The 16,773-nt window shown below is 35.4% G+C and overlaps 1 protein-coding gene across 4 annotated transcripts in view; it reads right to left on the bottom strand.

The window, feature by feature from the left end:
- Positions 1–16,773, bottom strand: part of CHD9 (chromodomain helicase DNA binding protein 9) — an 89,138-nt gene that overhangs the window by 63,104 nt on the left and 9,261 nt on the right. For all 4 annotated transcript variants that reach the window (XM_026856559.1, XM_026856558.1, XM_026856557.1 and 1 more), the window contains exon 4: positions 13,861–15,463. In XM_026856559.1, the coding sequence (XP_026712360.1) occupies positions 13,861–15,297 (1,437 nt within the window). In that variant the 5' untranslated portion in view covers positions 15,298–15,463. The remainder of the gene's footprint in view (positions 1–13,860; positions 15,464–16,773) is intronic.

Here is a 16,773-nt window from a genome sequence, read left to right as displayed (position 1 = left end):
CCACCCCCCCCCACCCGCTCAAGTGACAGAACAGTTCTCCCTCACAGAGCAAGGAACACTTCTGTTCCTTATTACGAAGCTGGTCTCTGATAATCATACATTCTTTGACTAAAAACTTACAAGAAAAATCTAGCTTTAAAAATATTCAGCTAGGTTGTTTTTCAGCTCTCAGGTTACAGTTACACATGCACATTATACTACAAGTGACAGCTGTTCAATTTTTATGCAGCTTGCTTTTAAAAAAACCCAAGGCTGGTACAATCATGCCATACAAGTTGGTGCATTTATGCTTCCAAACCCCTAGTTATTTCTAACCCATTGATCAAATTTAGTCAAGTTATTAGAACAGAAATTTCAGAGGTGTCCCTACCACTTTCATGAAGCAGACAGACAGGTAGAGAAGAGTGAAATGAAACATGAGCTCAGTCCTGCTTGGACCTCTGAAAATCCACGTAAGACATGACAATTATAGTATCCACCAGTTGCAAAATCCAACCCTTGGACATCTCATGATCTACTCATTCTTTCTTGTCTCCCTACTTCCACATAGATTCTCATCTGACAAAAAAACCTGAACAAAAATTCTGGCTAAAGCAATGATAAACAGGCCTTCCTGTTACCTACCTCCTCTTCCCCCTTCCCTGAAGGCATTCAAATGCATCAAAACCAAGGAAGTGGGAAGTGCTATAGGGACCCATATTTCTTCAGAAGATATTTTGACCAAGTGGCAAAAATATCAGTCTTTTACACCTCCTGTTTCATTGTTCTAGTTTCTAATTCATGCTTAGTAGTATCTAACATTGCCTTCTAACTTCTAATTTTTTACCTTCATACCTGTGTAACTAAGCCTCTTAAATATGCACCTGACAGGACTCCCATGGCAAATTATTACATTATATAGATTAAGAAATGGCTGAATACTTTTTAAAAAGACGAATTGTGGCATGTACTTGTCCATTTATGACAATATTTAAAGTGTTGTTCCTCTACTGAAGAATTAATTTGCCTATGCATAATATCATTCTTTAGTGTTAAATTATGATTGAAAATGAACTTTTAAATATATAAATTAAAATGAATTCATTTTGAAGTTTTGAGGAAATTGTGTATTCCCAGAAACACAGAGTTTATCACTCTTCCCTCTTCCAAAAAGTTTAATATAGAAAATTTAAAATTTCAGATGATATATCCTGAAAATATTTTACTTACTGTATTTCTGTTCTGATTACTCAAGACTCTTTCGATTCTCTATGCACAATAAAAACAAAATGAAAAGACTGCTGTAATAGTTTATATCTCTAACCATCAATTTCAGAAACTACTGCTTACTTATACTATTTTCTTGGATATTCTGAAGCTTCCACTCTGAACAAAAGAAAAAAGTCACAAGTTTGGTTGTTTGAAGTCATTAAGACAATTCACACACTCAGGTTTAAATGCAGAAACAAACCTTGCAATATGATGCCCAAAGCAAGACTTCGGAAACGTAATCTTTCAGAAAATGCCTGTCTGGAAAGGAACAAGATCTACAATAATACAGCAGCTTACTTTAAGGCCTTATGAGTCACGAAAGGAAGTTAAGCATTAGCACTTTCTCAAAACTGCAGGCGTGATCAAAAAGCAAAACAGGAGGCAAAATAAAATCCAAACTTGTATTTGCTTGGATATACAGAACATTGGGATTCTGTAATCAGAGTGCAAAGAATTATAAATTCAAATCTATAACACAACAAAAGGTGAAAAAATATCTGAAATTAAATATACTCCTTTCACAAAATAAGGCAAAAGAAAGAAGTGTTGCACATAGAATACAATGACCTTCCCAGTGCAACTGTTACTGGTGTGTTTGTTTTGTTTTGGTTTTTTAACTGCTCAAACTCACACTAATCCACTGGAACTCTATTGCTAACTTTAGCTTAGTACACAAATATTATTAAATAAAACTGCACCAAGCAGATGCAGCCCAGGAGTTCAACAATCTAACTTTAAGGCATACCAGTTATGAAAGCAACATACCCAACCTGTATATACAACAGAACACCAATATTGACCTGAAGCATCCAAGTGCTATAGTCATCCAGATTGCAAAGAAATATCTATTTCAATGACCTAATACCAAAATAAATAGACTGCAGTGCACACTATGAAACAAATACTGTGAAAACTAAAGACACAATTGTGTTTGATTACTACAGCTATATACAGTTGAAAACATACCATATACTTTGCATGTATAAAATTACCTCATATTAAAAACTGTAAAGGGGGTAGGGGGTAGAAAAAGATACACAAACTCAATCTAGCTAAAATTTTAAAAGCTACATTTTTTTCTGCATTACTAGAAAGTCTTTCAAACTCAAGAATACCTAAAAAACTCGCAGAAGCAAGTGTGCAGCTTTTTCACCTGCCACTGTAAACTCAGGTTTGAGCTCACTGAGAAGTATCAAGATACAGCATAATTCTGTCAACAAAGTAGATACAGACAGAAGATTCTAAATAAAGGTTTTATTTTAGAAGCTGCATAAGGCTCCAAATTGTAAACAGCGGTTGAAGTTTTGACTTGATTTATCTTTACGCAAAAACAAGTATTTCAGTAACCTATACATGCCATACAAACTAGAGGTCCTGAAGTTGATTATGTCAATATAGCTTTTATTCAACCTCTTAGGTACACACCCAACAATTTAAATAACATAGACACTATTCAGACTTAGTCTTCAGTAAATTTCCATATTATTTTAAAAGCATCAGGTTTTAGCTACTGTTTTCTTTTCAAGTAATCTTAAATCAACTGTTTACCTTTAGACAGAAACTATGATTTATAAAAGATGACAAAATCATTTAAAATGCTAATTTTAATGTAAACCAACAAATAATTGGCTGCAAAAATATGAACAGAAAAAAAATTTACAAATGCCTCCAAATTAAACTGAAAAAAAAAAAAAAGCTTTCCTCTTTTCATTTTCCCAAGTTCCCACCTGCCCACCCATGTTCTAAATGGCCACCACTTTTGTGTGCCATCAAGAGATTAACTTTATCATGTGTTTTATTACCAACCAGAGAGGAAGACTACAAGACAAAAGCCCACCCAAACTACCTGCAAAAAGAACAACACACAAGGAGCTTTTTATTCACCTTAATCCAAGCACCCAAGATCAGCTTCAGCATGCCTATTGCAAGCACACCAGGAAACCAGCAAAGCATGCATCTCTTGGCAAGAAAAAGCAACGGGATGTTAATGGTACCTGGTTCTTGTCAAAACTTAATTTCAGTTAAAGCGTTCTTTCTACACCACTCATGGGAGTGGCCTTGTAAGAAAACATTTTTATAATTAAAACAAAACCCCTTTTATCTGTATGAAGTTTATTACGGTCACTATTTCCACACACTCACACTCCCCCTCAAAACCTCTCCATTTCTTTTTTGTCCCAGTCAGAAGACATTACAGTTGTGAAGGCTTGTAAACTGCAGAACCATCCATGGTCTTATTTTTTTATAATCTTCTGCTACTTAAAGGAGTCACTTAACCTACTGGAATGATGAAAGCAAAGGGCAAGTAGGCAAGAACTATGCAGAGCTAGCATGAACCTGCCCACCTTTTGTCTCAACACCTAACTTTTGCAATTACCTACAGAAAGGAAAGCTGGGCTAGGTCAGAGAAACAACCACAGATTAAAAAGAACAGATTCTCTTTCAAAACATGTTTTAACAGCGTAATTTACCAAATTCTACTCAAATTTTGTAGTACATTGAGTGCAATGCTAAAATAAAATTCACTTCAAAGTTAAGTGAACCATCTTATTCAGAGTATGAAGGCCCCTGGAACAAGATGCTGCAACTGATCATTCTCTAGGTCAGTACCAGGAAGCAATTCTAATGATAGTATTGGCAGCCTCCTTTTTAATTTTTTTAAAAACCTATGCATTTTCATTGCTTGTTCATGGCAGAACAATGAAGTATTGTGAAAGATGACAGACATGAATAAAAAAGGTATGATTTGATTTCGTATTAATAGGAAAATACTGAACATGAACTATCTTTAAATCAGGTTGCATATTCAGAAAGGCTAGTGTGCAAGATCTTTATTTACAATAATTTTATTCACTGGAAGCAGTTAAGTTTAAAAGTTTACTCAATCTTTGAACATGGCTTTTTTGGTAGTATTCCTTGAAACCTAACAGGATAACCAAAATGTTTTCAACATTTGTAATTTCAGCAAGACAAAAAGATGAGCGCAACATATTAAAATATAGTAACAGAAAATGGGAAAAGTACTTAATTTTTAACATCAACAGCTACGAAGTCACTAACATCATTAAAACCAGTTCTGACTGCACAGCACATTTCTATTTGAATCAAAGGGGGGCATACTTCTTCCACTTCAATTCAAACCAACTTACATTTTTTTTTCATTTTAGCTTCAATGAACTACTTTCACAGCTTTTTATGCCAGAATCTCCAAGACAAAAGAGTACTCTAGCATATATGCAAGCCTAATGAAATAATTTCCGTTTAATCTAGTTATCGCAATTAAATATTCCTGAACAAAATCCTACCGCCCAGTTAAGGGGGAAAATTAGATGGTTTTGGAAAAGGAATTTATCAAAAAGAGGTGATGGTTTGAGAACTGAACTCACAAGTCAGAAGATACTAGTGGGGAACAACAGGACTTCATTTCAAGCAAAGAAAAAAAAAAAAACCAAACAAAAAACCCAAACTGTTTTTTCCACCAGAAGTCTCCTAAAAAATTTCTAGAGAAAGAACATACCATTCAAGAGGGAATAATCATTAAAAAACCCCAAGCCAAACCAGTAGGGAGCATGATCTCTTTTGGTAGGGATCAAACAGAAAAAGTTGCAAGATCAGAAACGTAAGCATAGCAATAATTTTTTTTATATCAACTGAGTCTGGCTACTAGTAGAAGAGGCAGGACTAGACCCAGCGTAAAGCTCAAGACAAAAGAAATTCTTATCATCTTTAATGGAGTTCAAGTCAACAGAAACTGCTATCAACAAACAGAACAACAGCCTGGTTAGAGACCACAGTGTGCTGCCAAGGACATCCTCAATCACAGCCAGGACTGTAAGGACCTCCATACACCTCCGTCCCCCCCAACAAGTAAGGTTGGGTCACCATTTCTGAAAATCTGGAATCAGTCAAAGCCTGTACACATTTGCAATTAAACTATATTAAGTCAAAATGCACACTGGGCTGGCACCATAAAACATGCTTCTTGTGTAGTATCTGGAGTTGATCAAATTTCTTAATACCACATGACTGCAGGTCAAAGAATCCTCCATAGGATGACATAAATAGGAGATACAACACAGACTTATAAAACAAATTCTCCTAATCTTTTAAAAAACCATTTCTTATTAAACTCAAAGAGAGTAAGATATGTGTCTGGTTTTGTCACTCATGTTCCTTAAATTAGTTTACCTGACTTACCTGTGACAACTTGTGCTCTCTAACAGCTGGTTGCTGCCTTTAAGGCTTGTATGAACGAAAGTTCCTGCTACAACAGAATTTACACATCAAGCTGGGCCATACCTGGGTCTCATGAGCAGCTGCTACAAAGATTTAGCAAAGAAAAACAACCCAAATGTACTGCATCTCCTAGCACTATTTCTTGTCCTTCTGATGTTAAAAACAGGCACTGTAAGCCACAGCATGTTGCAAGTCACAAAAAGCACAATAGTTATGCTTTTCTAGTAAGTTTATATTATTAAAGATATCTCCTTCTTGATGTATCGTACTCAGTGAAAAAGATGGTACAGTGAAACAACTGGTTTTAAGATTACTCTTAAGATTATTTTAAAAACCTATCAGAACTCTCTCAAACAATGTTTCAAACTATAACCCAAAATGCTCAGAACCAAAATATTTGCAATGACTTCTTTAATGCAAGCTTCTCTCTCCAACATATAAACTATAACTAAATTGTGAATCATGAACATCTCTTAAAAGAAACCCTCCTATCAATCTATGAAACTAGTTCTGGTTTGCAATTCAATATGCTATTGAATAGCATTATGTGAACATATACGATATGCTACTAACACTGAAATTACTTTCAAATACAGACTAACTCCTGAAAAGGCAGTGTGTAAAAGATGGGAACAATTTCATAAGTTATAAATTAAAATGCTAGGCTTCACAAGGGAGCAAAAACGCCAAGTGCAAACGCAAGACAAATAACCCCCACAAAAGAAAACCTGCCACATTTATGAAAGAAAAATCAATCCCTACTACAAATTACACATCTTTCAAAAATTTAAGATTTGTCAACTGCTTCTAGCCTAAAGCTACATTCCTATATTCATTTATCAAACTTATTTAAATCAACCTAAGAATTCTGTCTCATCATCCTAGAATGCCAATCACTTGTATTTATTACCTTAAGAGTTCCCAAATTCATTGCACTCAACACCTGAAGATAGACACTGTCTTGGGAATCCATGTAACTAGGAACGTGTGCAAATTTTTTAACCTGATAACAAAGAGACTACTCTCCAGATGTAAGAAGCTGTTAAGTGGACAAAGAGCTGGAAATTATTGTGATCTCTATTTATTTAGAATTAACATAACAGCTAAAAGAAATTGTAGACCTGAGTGCACAAAGGACACAGACATCTGAACAAAAACCACATGAATTCCAAAAGTATGTGCATATTCTTTGGCTTCAAAACCATACTACCAGTTAAGATCTTTAAAAGTTCTGCTTCTCTTTCAGTAATAACACTTGACCAATACTTCATAAAGTGTTGATTTTCTCAAAAATGTCTCAAGATGAAGCATTATTCTGGAAACTTGAGAAGCAATGGTATGTTTGAAGCCACTCAAAAATTCAACTTTAGATAATGTTAGACAAAGCAGATGAGTGGTTACCAGTGCCAATGGATAGTCCCACAACGAGCCCACTTGCACCCTCTTTACGTTTGAGGCTCCAGTTCCGTGTACAACTTTTGTCTCAAATGCAGGAAATTATGCTTTCCACTCCTTCCTCTCTATCCACCAAAGTTTCTACGGCACACAATTCTGTGCAACTAAAAGAACTAAATCAGGAACTTGTATTCCTGAAAAACACCCTAAAAAAAAGAAGTCACTCTGCACCTGAGTGAGTTTTCCAGTTCAGTTCACAGCCCCAAAGGTTGCATTAACACTAAGTGGAAGAACAGGAGCTTTTTTCCATAAACTTTTTTCCCCTTAAACTCATTATAGTTTAGGAATATACTGAACTTCAGCTTTAACAGTCTACAGTATAGGTTGCTGTCTTTAGAAGACAATTAAAGTTTTCTGTTTGCTCTGTAATTAGGTACCCCTTCTTCCAGACACAACGCTTGCACAATAATATCAGTACTCTCACATTACTGAATTGCTTTATTGTTCTTCAGTGTTAACAAGACATCTGCTTGCAAATAATTATTTAGATCATTCAATCACACTTATTCTGCAATATCATTAAAAAAATAATATCTATTTTACTTGGGTTTGTCAACTAGTCTCGCCTTGGTATCTGTAAGATTATTGCTGTAAATTGACCTAGCCAGAAGCTTTCTTCCTATGCTTGCCATCTGTTAACTACTTTTTACAAAAATGCTTCTCTTTTGGCACATTTTGAAGACAATTATTGCAGTCATTTAATGAGTGTGCAATTATCTCAGGAAAAATTATATTCTTAAATTATAACAATCATTACAACATCAAGTACTTTGTTTTAAAGAGAAGACAGACACAAAGAATTGGACAGTCTATTTGACAAGTGACAAAGGTTATGAGACTTAAGAAAAACATTAGTGATAGCAAAAAGAGACTCAAAAAAGAATGATGAAACAATTCAACTCTACTCAGAGATGGTAAAACAGTAAAGCAAACATTCTGGCACACTTTCCCCGTTCTTAAAAGCCCAGCAATTTTTGTCTTTCCCTTACTATACAGCTGTATTTTGCAATGAAAAACAGAGAAATATTATAATAAATACTTATCAGTAAATGAGTTACAAACTAATCTCACAAACATGTGCTTCCTTTCCCCAACCTAAGTGATTCAGCATTTTAAAAAGAAGTAAAATGTATAAAAAGCCTATGTAAAACTTAGATAAAATCTATACAAAAGGAAAGGCTTCATACATATTCAACTATAAATAAAGCTATCAAAATATTGCTATCTTCAATGATAAATACATCATTGGCAAAAAAACACAGATTAGTAATGAAAATGTATTATATAGAGCTATATTCTAAAAGACTTAGATCATTCCAGGAACTGCACTACTCGAGCTCAGAAATGTTGCCCTACTCCTCTCATCAACTCCATGCATTTGACAGAACTTTGACACTTTCACTCCCCCACATTTGTGCAGGCCTTTCTGAAATAATAGAAAACAAGCAAAAAAAGCTGCAAAACACAGTACAAAGAAGGTCAGTGAAGGTATTACTTTCATTGCTTGTAAATACATGATAAACCTCTTAGGTGCTGGAAGATGTCAACTGAATTCTGCTGCCTCACTGTGGTAGAGAATTTATTAAGCTCCTACAAGGAAGGTGAAAATTTTTTTTTTAAGCACAGAAAACTAATCCAGAGCATACAACCCCTAGAAATGTTTAAAAGGAAAGTTCAGACAAAGATTTACATTTGTTAGTATGATGTCACCCATAAAATTAACTATCATTAAAGGAACAAGAACAAGATAAATACAGTGGATCTGTTTAATGGGAGCTATACCAGCACTATTAAGGATTTTAGGAAAAAGAGCAAGGTTTTATGGCTCTTTTGGTTTGTGGGTTGGTTTTTTGGAGGGTATGGGTTTTTACATTTCAAGATTACAAGATATAATTTTTAATGCCCCCCCCCCAACACAAACACTTACTGGAAGAGGTGTCAAGATTTTCAGTTTTCAGGTGGCACAAAGTGGGCCAAATTTTGAGACATGTATTTTATTATGCTTGGTCCCACTGAAAACTGTCATCCACTGCTTCACAAGCAATACATCTAACAGCATTATAATTTCACAATCTTGTATTGTAGCACCACTCAGGATCCAGAACCTACAAAATAACTATGCAAAATAGCCAGTCTCTTCTACAAAGACTTTATTTCTCTTTACATGCTCACTTAAACTATACAGAACGTAAGAAATACACTGACAAATACTAAATCCTTGACTTTTATACATTTTCTGTAATGGCATATATCAAGTTGTACCTCCCATAACTAGCCATCACTGCTTACTAGGTATTCCTTCAATAAAAACTTTACAGTGCAAGAGTTCAAATACAAGCAGAACAACAACCAATGGCAGAGTGAGAAGTTTGAGAGTGGAATAATCCAAGGGATACTTGTCTACAATAAACTTAGAGCTGATATAAAAGGGAGGCATCTGCTAACACAGTGAGAGGTCAAAAGCTTGTGACTACTCAGGGCATGAGTCTTAGCAGGACATAAGCCTGGACTTTGATCAGGTGACACTTAGTTCCACCTCTGATTGTATACTCATGTATGAGATTATGCCACTCTGATACATACAGACGTCCCAGGATACAACACCAACCAAGCAATCATCCACAATGTTTTGCCTTTCTCTGCTAAATTTTCCACAAGGGCAAAACAAATTCTAACAATACAGCATCATCTGCTGTTATAAAACAAGTAGTAGGAAAGCTTGTACTTGCAAGCATAAAAGCACTCACATGTTTCGAGTCTTTTTTTTTTTTTTTAAATCACATGTGAAGTACTGGAATTCATTAATATACTTAATTATCAAGTTAGGTGTCAAACTCTTAAATCACAAAAGGGAAAAGAAGATTCACGTAAGAACAAAGACTACTACCTTGTCCTATAGCACTAAAGATTATTAATGGAATGTTATTTTCCAGTTTAAATTCAATTATTTTGCTTTCATGAATATAGCCAGAAGATATTAAAATGCTTATTACAAAACAACATACACAGTGAGATGGTTGTAAACTTCTTAGGACAGTTTATACTTCAGATGATACTTTTGACTTCCTTTTTCCTCCAAACATGTAGAACTGAATGTTGAGTCCTGTATTTTTGTTGTCTTTTTTTAACTTTATGAAAAGCTAATAGATTATTTAGCTTTAGCAAACTCAAACCAGTTTTAAGTGGAGTTAAAAAGATCAGAAGTGTTCCATTAGTCAGAGCTGAGGCTACATGAATCTTCAGTGCATTTCACTACTTTCTGTTCTGAGACTGATGAAAAATGCATGATGTAAAATTAAGAGGCACATTTTATTTATATTATAATCTAATTACAACAGGCATAGAAAGTATAAGAGCAGCATACAACATTCTAGATGGCTTTTAATTCTGCATCATTATTGCACTGAACCAATTGTATTAATTTTTAAATTAATTTCTATTGAAAGAAGAGCTATAGAAGTAAAAATGTGATGAGTATGCTTGCTTTCAAATAACAAAACAAGTAGTGATCTTTCTTAATTTTAAATAGCCTCATCATAACTGTAGCTAAAGATTGTTGGTTGTCTCATGCTGAGTCCATCATTATCAAACTAACACTGATGAAAACAATTAAATACTCTAGTAACAGTTTCCTCAACATGTACAAAAGCCAGTACGAAACACTGTCATGTTAAACAAGAAACATTTCACCTTAACTCTTACAGATCAAAGTTATCAAAATCCCTCCCCACCTAACTCCTGGGCTAAAGACTACCAGTTTCTGTAAAACCAATATTCTCTCCATGTCCCTTACTCCACCTTCTTCCTCTCTGGTTATACTACACACATTTGTTGGATGAATTTGCATCTTGAACTTTAAATTCTGAAAGCGATCATAGAGTAAAAGTTAGAATTGGAACTAAAACCCCTCTTAGAAATGTTAACAGACAGAAGGCAGATCTGAAACACTTCTTAGCTTCAGTAATTGCCATACTATTCTATTACTATTCTTATTACATACACCGCTGATTTAAAGTCTCCTACATTGCTTGCTTCTGTCACTCCCCCATCAATACATTCCTCACAACAGTTTGACAGTTACCACTTCACAACCAGTTTCTGAAGGAAACATTAAACATCTGTCCAATTAGATAAATTCAAAGTCAGAATCCAATTTACTGCATGCCCTAAAATAATAAACCCCAGGGGAAAAAGTTCCAGGGGAAAAACTTAAAAACTTGAAGTACTGTAAAGTTGTTTTGTTTACACCTCAAAAAAAAACCCCAAACCAAGCCTCCAAAACCTTAAACACTCTCCAGAGGACTCAGAATTTTCCCTCTATTCCTAGTTAAAAAAACAAAGGGCTAAAACTGATGTCAGTGAGATCTAAATAAGTCTTAATAGGTTCTGATGTATACAACAAAAAGTCACCGTACCAGAAAGTTTTATTAGACCTACTTTTCACCAACTGGTTCATATCCCACATGCTTCTCACAAGTGATATCAACCCCTGGATTTCTCGCCACCCCTACCTTTCCTGGAATCCACTTCCTCTTCACCCTTCACCCCAACTATGCTCATGGGAGACCAATAGCCTCCACGCTAGTGTTCGCAGCTCTGGGTTCTGCTGCTCCGCTTCCTGGCAAGGAACTCAGGCACTGCTCCCTCGGCAGTACTGTACACACAGTAATAAACAGGATCACATTTCATTAGTAGCTACTATACCACGTGTCTTTAGGTTACAGAGAGAACTGACAAGAGTAGTTATTTGGGCTGTGCCCTCTTCTTCCCTCTCCCCAACCTAAAAAATAAGAAATGTTTATCAAAACCAACAGATTGCATCTCCTGCATCATTCAGTTAATCTCAAATACACAGCTGCATGTATACATTGCACCACAATTTTACAGAAAAAGTTTCACTAGTAGCAATTGACAATTACACACTCCATAAACATGAGAATTTGTAATGGAGAAGCAATCTACTGAACCAAGACCAAAGATGAAGTGTTTAAACCCCTATCTCTACATTAATGGCATTAAGGGGGGTGTGTGGGGGGAAAGTGTTAAATTGCCTCCTTCACAGGCCTGTGTCCTGCAAACTAACAAGAAGCAATTCAGTAATTAAATTCTTTTCCTTCCCAATAGTTCTTTTTTTTTTTTCCTCCAGTAAGACACCATTCTGTATTCTCAGGCAGAGAAAATATTGGTAGCAAGAATATAGAGAAGTAATACATTTATTACAATCTTTTTAAAGCTGTCTGCATGGATATATTTGATGTTAGAGTTGCCTCTATTTTGAAATGCACAGATTGAAAGTTAGAAAACATTTATATTCCCTCTCCCAAATACAAGCTAAACTCCTACTAGAATTTAAAACAGGAGTTTAAAATAAAATTCCTACTTTCACTGTTCACATGCACATGGATTTCAACAGTTTCACAATTTTGGAAACCTGAAATAACCATCAATGGCAGCAGAATATGAATGTTTATCATATAGAAGGTACAGCCCCTTCTGCCAAACTATCTAACTGAAGAAGTTCCAGTCATTCCTGTCAAATCCAATTTGGGCTGGAAGCTACCAAGCATAACCAAACTGTGATAATATTAATGTATTAACTTACAGGTAATGCAGTCACTGATACCACTCTGCAAGCATTAACACAGAAAGCCACTAAACCAGTCTCTAAAACTATAGCAATATTTTTAAAGACTGATAGATTTTTAAAGCTGAAAGAATACTTATTTGTGCCTTTGGTTATTAAGCCTCTTCTATATTCAAGATGTACTTACTTTTGATTTAGGAATTTTTTAAGCCGAAAAATCTGCAAGAATCTGCCAAGATTTCTACTAGCTGTAATACAAATTACTTTGCTGCTTACAGTGTTGTGAAAAAAATAACTTTAATTGCCCTATTTTGGTTTTGAAAAGCATAGCTACTCTTGTAAAAGACTAAAGCAATCCAGAAACACTAGTCTTCATTTTAATTTACTGACTCTTACACACTTAAAATAAAAGGGAAGATGATGATACAGATGAATAGAAAGGTCAGCATTAAAAAAAGTGAATTAATAACTCAATTAAAACTATTTGAAAATTCTCTACATGTGTTATGAGAAAGTCCTCATAAAGAACAGGCTGAAGATTGAAGGATTGTCTTTCTGAACTCTTCAGTGCTCACACAATTTAAATTTCTCTCAGATAATCTGAAAAGTACTCTCTGAAAAGTTTGTTTCTCTTGTATACTATTAAAAAAAGTACAATATAACTTCCATGCTATGTCGTCCTCCATGTGGAAGGCTTTAATACCTGCAGTAGATGCACATGTTACACTAAAACAACTGCATTTTTTTGGTTTAGCCAAAAGCAACAAAATCAAACACAGACACAGCCTTTTATATGTTTTCTATGATTACTAATCATGTCAAAACCAACAAAGTTTGTATGTTTAGCTAATGAGCATGAGCACAAAGATACCAAGCAAAGGACTGAGTAAGAACAAAACCAGTGCAACTCCTGTGGAAATTAGCCACACAAGGCTTATTAAAGCTCTTAAAAGTATGATGCTCTAAGTACTTTACAAGACAATAAGCCATCATATTTACACCAAAATAATAAAACAACCAACTTGGCTCTGCTGTACTTAAGAAATACAAGCAGCAGCAGCAGGAGTAGCATCGTTTTCTCTGAATTAAATATTTCAGGTCATATAAATCTTGTTTTCTGCATTGGTAAGAAAACAAGAAAGCGAGGTCTGCATCAACAGGCTTTGGGTTTTTTTTCTCCCCTAAACTAGCTGTTAAGGCTTCTTCAGGGTCAAATACCAACAGCTCCAAGACTTCATTATCATGCTTTGGCACAAGCACCAGTCACTATTATTTATTTCACCAGATCAACCAAATCAAACAGCTCAAACCCCCACCACCCAAACCCTACATACCTGTCCTTGTAAGGTTACTCGACTTCTGTCTTGCAGATGCTGATTAGAAACTGAAGAATGCCAAGGATGGATCTGACTTTGAGACTGTGCCCGAGAAAGATCAGATGACTGTGTTACTTGCTGTGGGGTTATATGGTGTTCTAAGTCATGCTCTAAAACATGGCTTGTGCTATCCTGAACAAATGCAGAATCATCAAACTGTGGTAGAAGGTCTTCCTGAAGGAGGTCATCCGGGTCAAGTCCTGTAAATGGTTCATTATGAGTCTCGACTTGATGAAGTAAGTTCTCATCTAAAGATGTAAAACCGTTGCTTTCGATAGGGTCAGTGAAATGGCTTATCTGAGAAGCAGAACCAGTAGAAGCTGGAAAATTAATATTCACAGGAGAGAGTTTTGAACTACTAAAGTTGCCCTGAGGATGCGCAGAATGCAACATTTGAAAACTATTTGAATTCAAAGGTGTATTAGGATTCAACATGTGCTCAGTTGTTTCTTGCTTGGTCCCTGTTTGAGATGTAAAGGCATCGCTTCCAGTGAAGTCAGAGATAGAGTGTGTCTGCTGGCTAGTAGAAAGAGCTGTTGTAGACTGAAGAAGGCTGGTAGGAGAAATGTGGTTATTAGAGTAAGAATAAGGAGATGAAAACTGCTGGCTATTATTGACAGAACATGGAGTAATAGTTGGGGACTGTCCATCAAAATTTCCTTCTTGATTCCCACAAAAATGTATTGAAGCACTTGCACTTTGAGAAAACTGTTGAACAGACAGAGGCTGCTGTGAAGTCGATGGATTAGAAACTGGAGATGGGTGGTTAACACTGACTCTGAGAGAAGTAGATACGTTCACTTCCATGAAGTCTTTTGGCTGACTCAGAGCATCTTGCCCCGCGTTGTTTCTGCTTTGTTGCGACCGTAGCGAGGCACACTGATGCTGCGGTTCATTAGCCTGAAATAAGGCAAAGTCATGGTGTGCTACAAAGCTTTTGTTTTGCTGCATAGACTGAGAATGTCCTTGGTGAAAAGGGGACCCATTTTGATTCGAAACACTTGTGGCAGTTTGATGTCCCCACATAGGACTACCATCAGCCACATCTGGAAACATCCCATTAGACTGGTTTTGAGGATGAACCGGTGAACAATTGAATTGAGAGTGTGGTGATAAGACGTTGTCAGCGGAGCTATTAAAAGACTGATTTACTGAGTGAAGTTTCAGTGAATCATACTGATTCAGCTGATCAAAGTCACTTAGCTTTTGTTGATTTTGAGCATCTTGCACATGGTTCAATGAGTCTATGTGCAAAGGTTCAAATTCTGCACCCAAATTCAATTCATCAACAAGTGAAACAGGTCCAGGCTGAACAAAGGCATCATCTGACAAACCTTCTAAGGTCTCACTAAAAAGATTGGCATCATCAAAAAAATCCATCATAGGATCAGTCATCTTGATAGGTCTGTACTGCTTTTTCTCTCAACTCCAAATGGAGTCAATTTTGGCTATCTGCAGTAAACAGAAACAAATGACATCCAACGGTCACCACCTTATCCAAGGCATGCCAGCATCCATTAGTGCTTCTGATGAAACATTCGTCTTAAAGTGTTAAAGCATCCTATGGGAGAGAAAAAAAAAAGAAAGAAAAAAAAGGGGGAAAAAGGGAAAAATTACTTTCATGATTCTCATCCCTCCTTCCCCTTCCCAACACTTTTACAGACTTTGGCTATTTTTTTCATAACTTTACAGTTCAGTTAAACCACAAATCAATTACATTTTCTTATACTTGACGCCCTGTGCAGCATTGGTTTTGTGCCTTATGTAATTAAAGATTTATTTGATGTTTTAAATATGATTTCATTTTTTTCATTCGGTTTGCTCTATTATGTAAGCATAATTTTAGATTCTCCTTCGCCATTTTCACTAAAACTACCAAATTTTAACAAATTATGGGTTTTAGTAGTCCAGAATTAAAATCTGTTTGCAGAAATAAATCATAATATATAAAATGTACACAATTCTGTATGTTTAAACAAGAAACTTAAGAAGTTATAAACCACATTTAAAAACAAAACTACCTTGACTTCAGTAGGAAAAGCTGAGATACTGTTTCTTTTATATAAGTTTCATTAAGTAAGAATCTGAAAAACTGTATTTTATCTCACTTAAAGACAGAATAGAACTCTTATTTAAAGGAAAGACAAGGGGATAGATACAGTGATATAAAGTTAAACACAGGAAGAGAATTCCCTCGGGTTCAACAGCTTACACACCTAGTTTTGAAACACGAGTTGTTTTTTTATTCGTAGTATAGCTGTGTGATCACCAATGAATTAGTTTGCAATCAGGGATTTCAGGCACGAGGAGCTGAAAAGGATGGTTAGTTTAACTAGCCTAAAAATGTGCACATTTGTAGTGTAATCAAACAGAATAGGGAATGAATGAAAATGTGCCTCTGATAATTTACTTCCCCAGATAACTAGTAAATATCTAGAATAGAGGAGCAATCACTTTAAATGAACATCTTCATGGAATAATCATTCCTTTATCCTGTCAGTACATATATCTAATTACTATAAAGAAAAAAAGGAAGTAAAACAGCCACAGCTTTTAATTGCTGACCCTACTACTAAAGCTCACCTTTATATTCTACTCCACTTCAATGACAATTCTTCATTAATGAATTCTCCTAAGAATAAAATGGTTATAGGATCATTCCAGAAACAGACACCCTGGAAATCTTAAATATTCTCTGATAGACAAAGTTCATGTTGAACATATTAAGTACAACGTAGTCTTCGACAAGCTGATGAAAATCAGCTAATCCACTGAAAGCGTCGTGACCATAGTCAGAATAAAGCTTATCGTAAATTAATAAACCTTATTAAGAGTTTGAGTATCTAAAACTTCTGGTCTATGCAGAAAAAG

The sequence above is a fragment of the Athene cunicularia genome, assembly GCF_003259725.1.
Source record: "Athene cunicularia isolate RWA chromosome 11 unlocalized genomic scaffold, athCun1 chr11_part1, whole genome shotgun sequence".
NCBI classification, from domain to species: domain Eukaryota; kingdom Metazoa; phylum Chordata; class Aves; order Strigiformes; family Strigidae; genus Athene; species Athene cunicularia.
The sequence above is the reverse complement of the archived record's forward strand: the minus strand, read 5'-3'. Positions and strand labels throughout refer to the sequence as shown.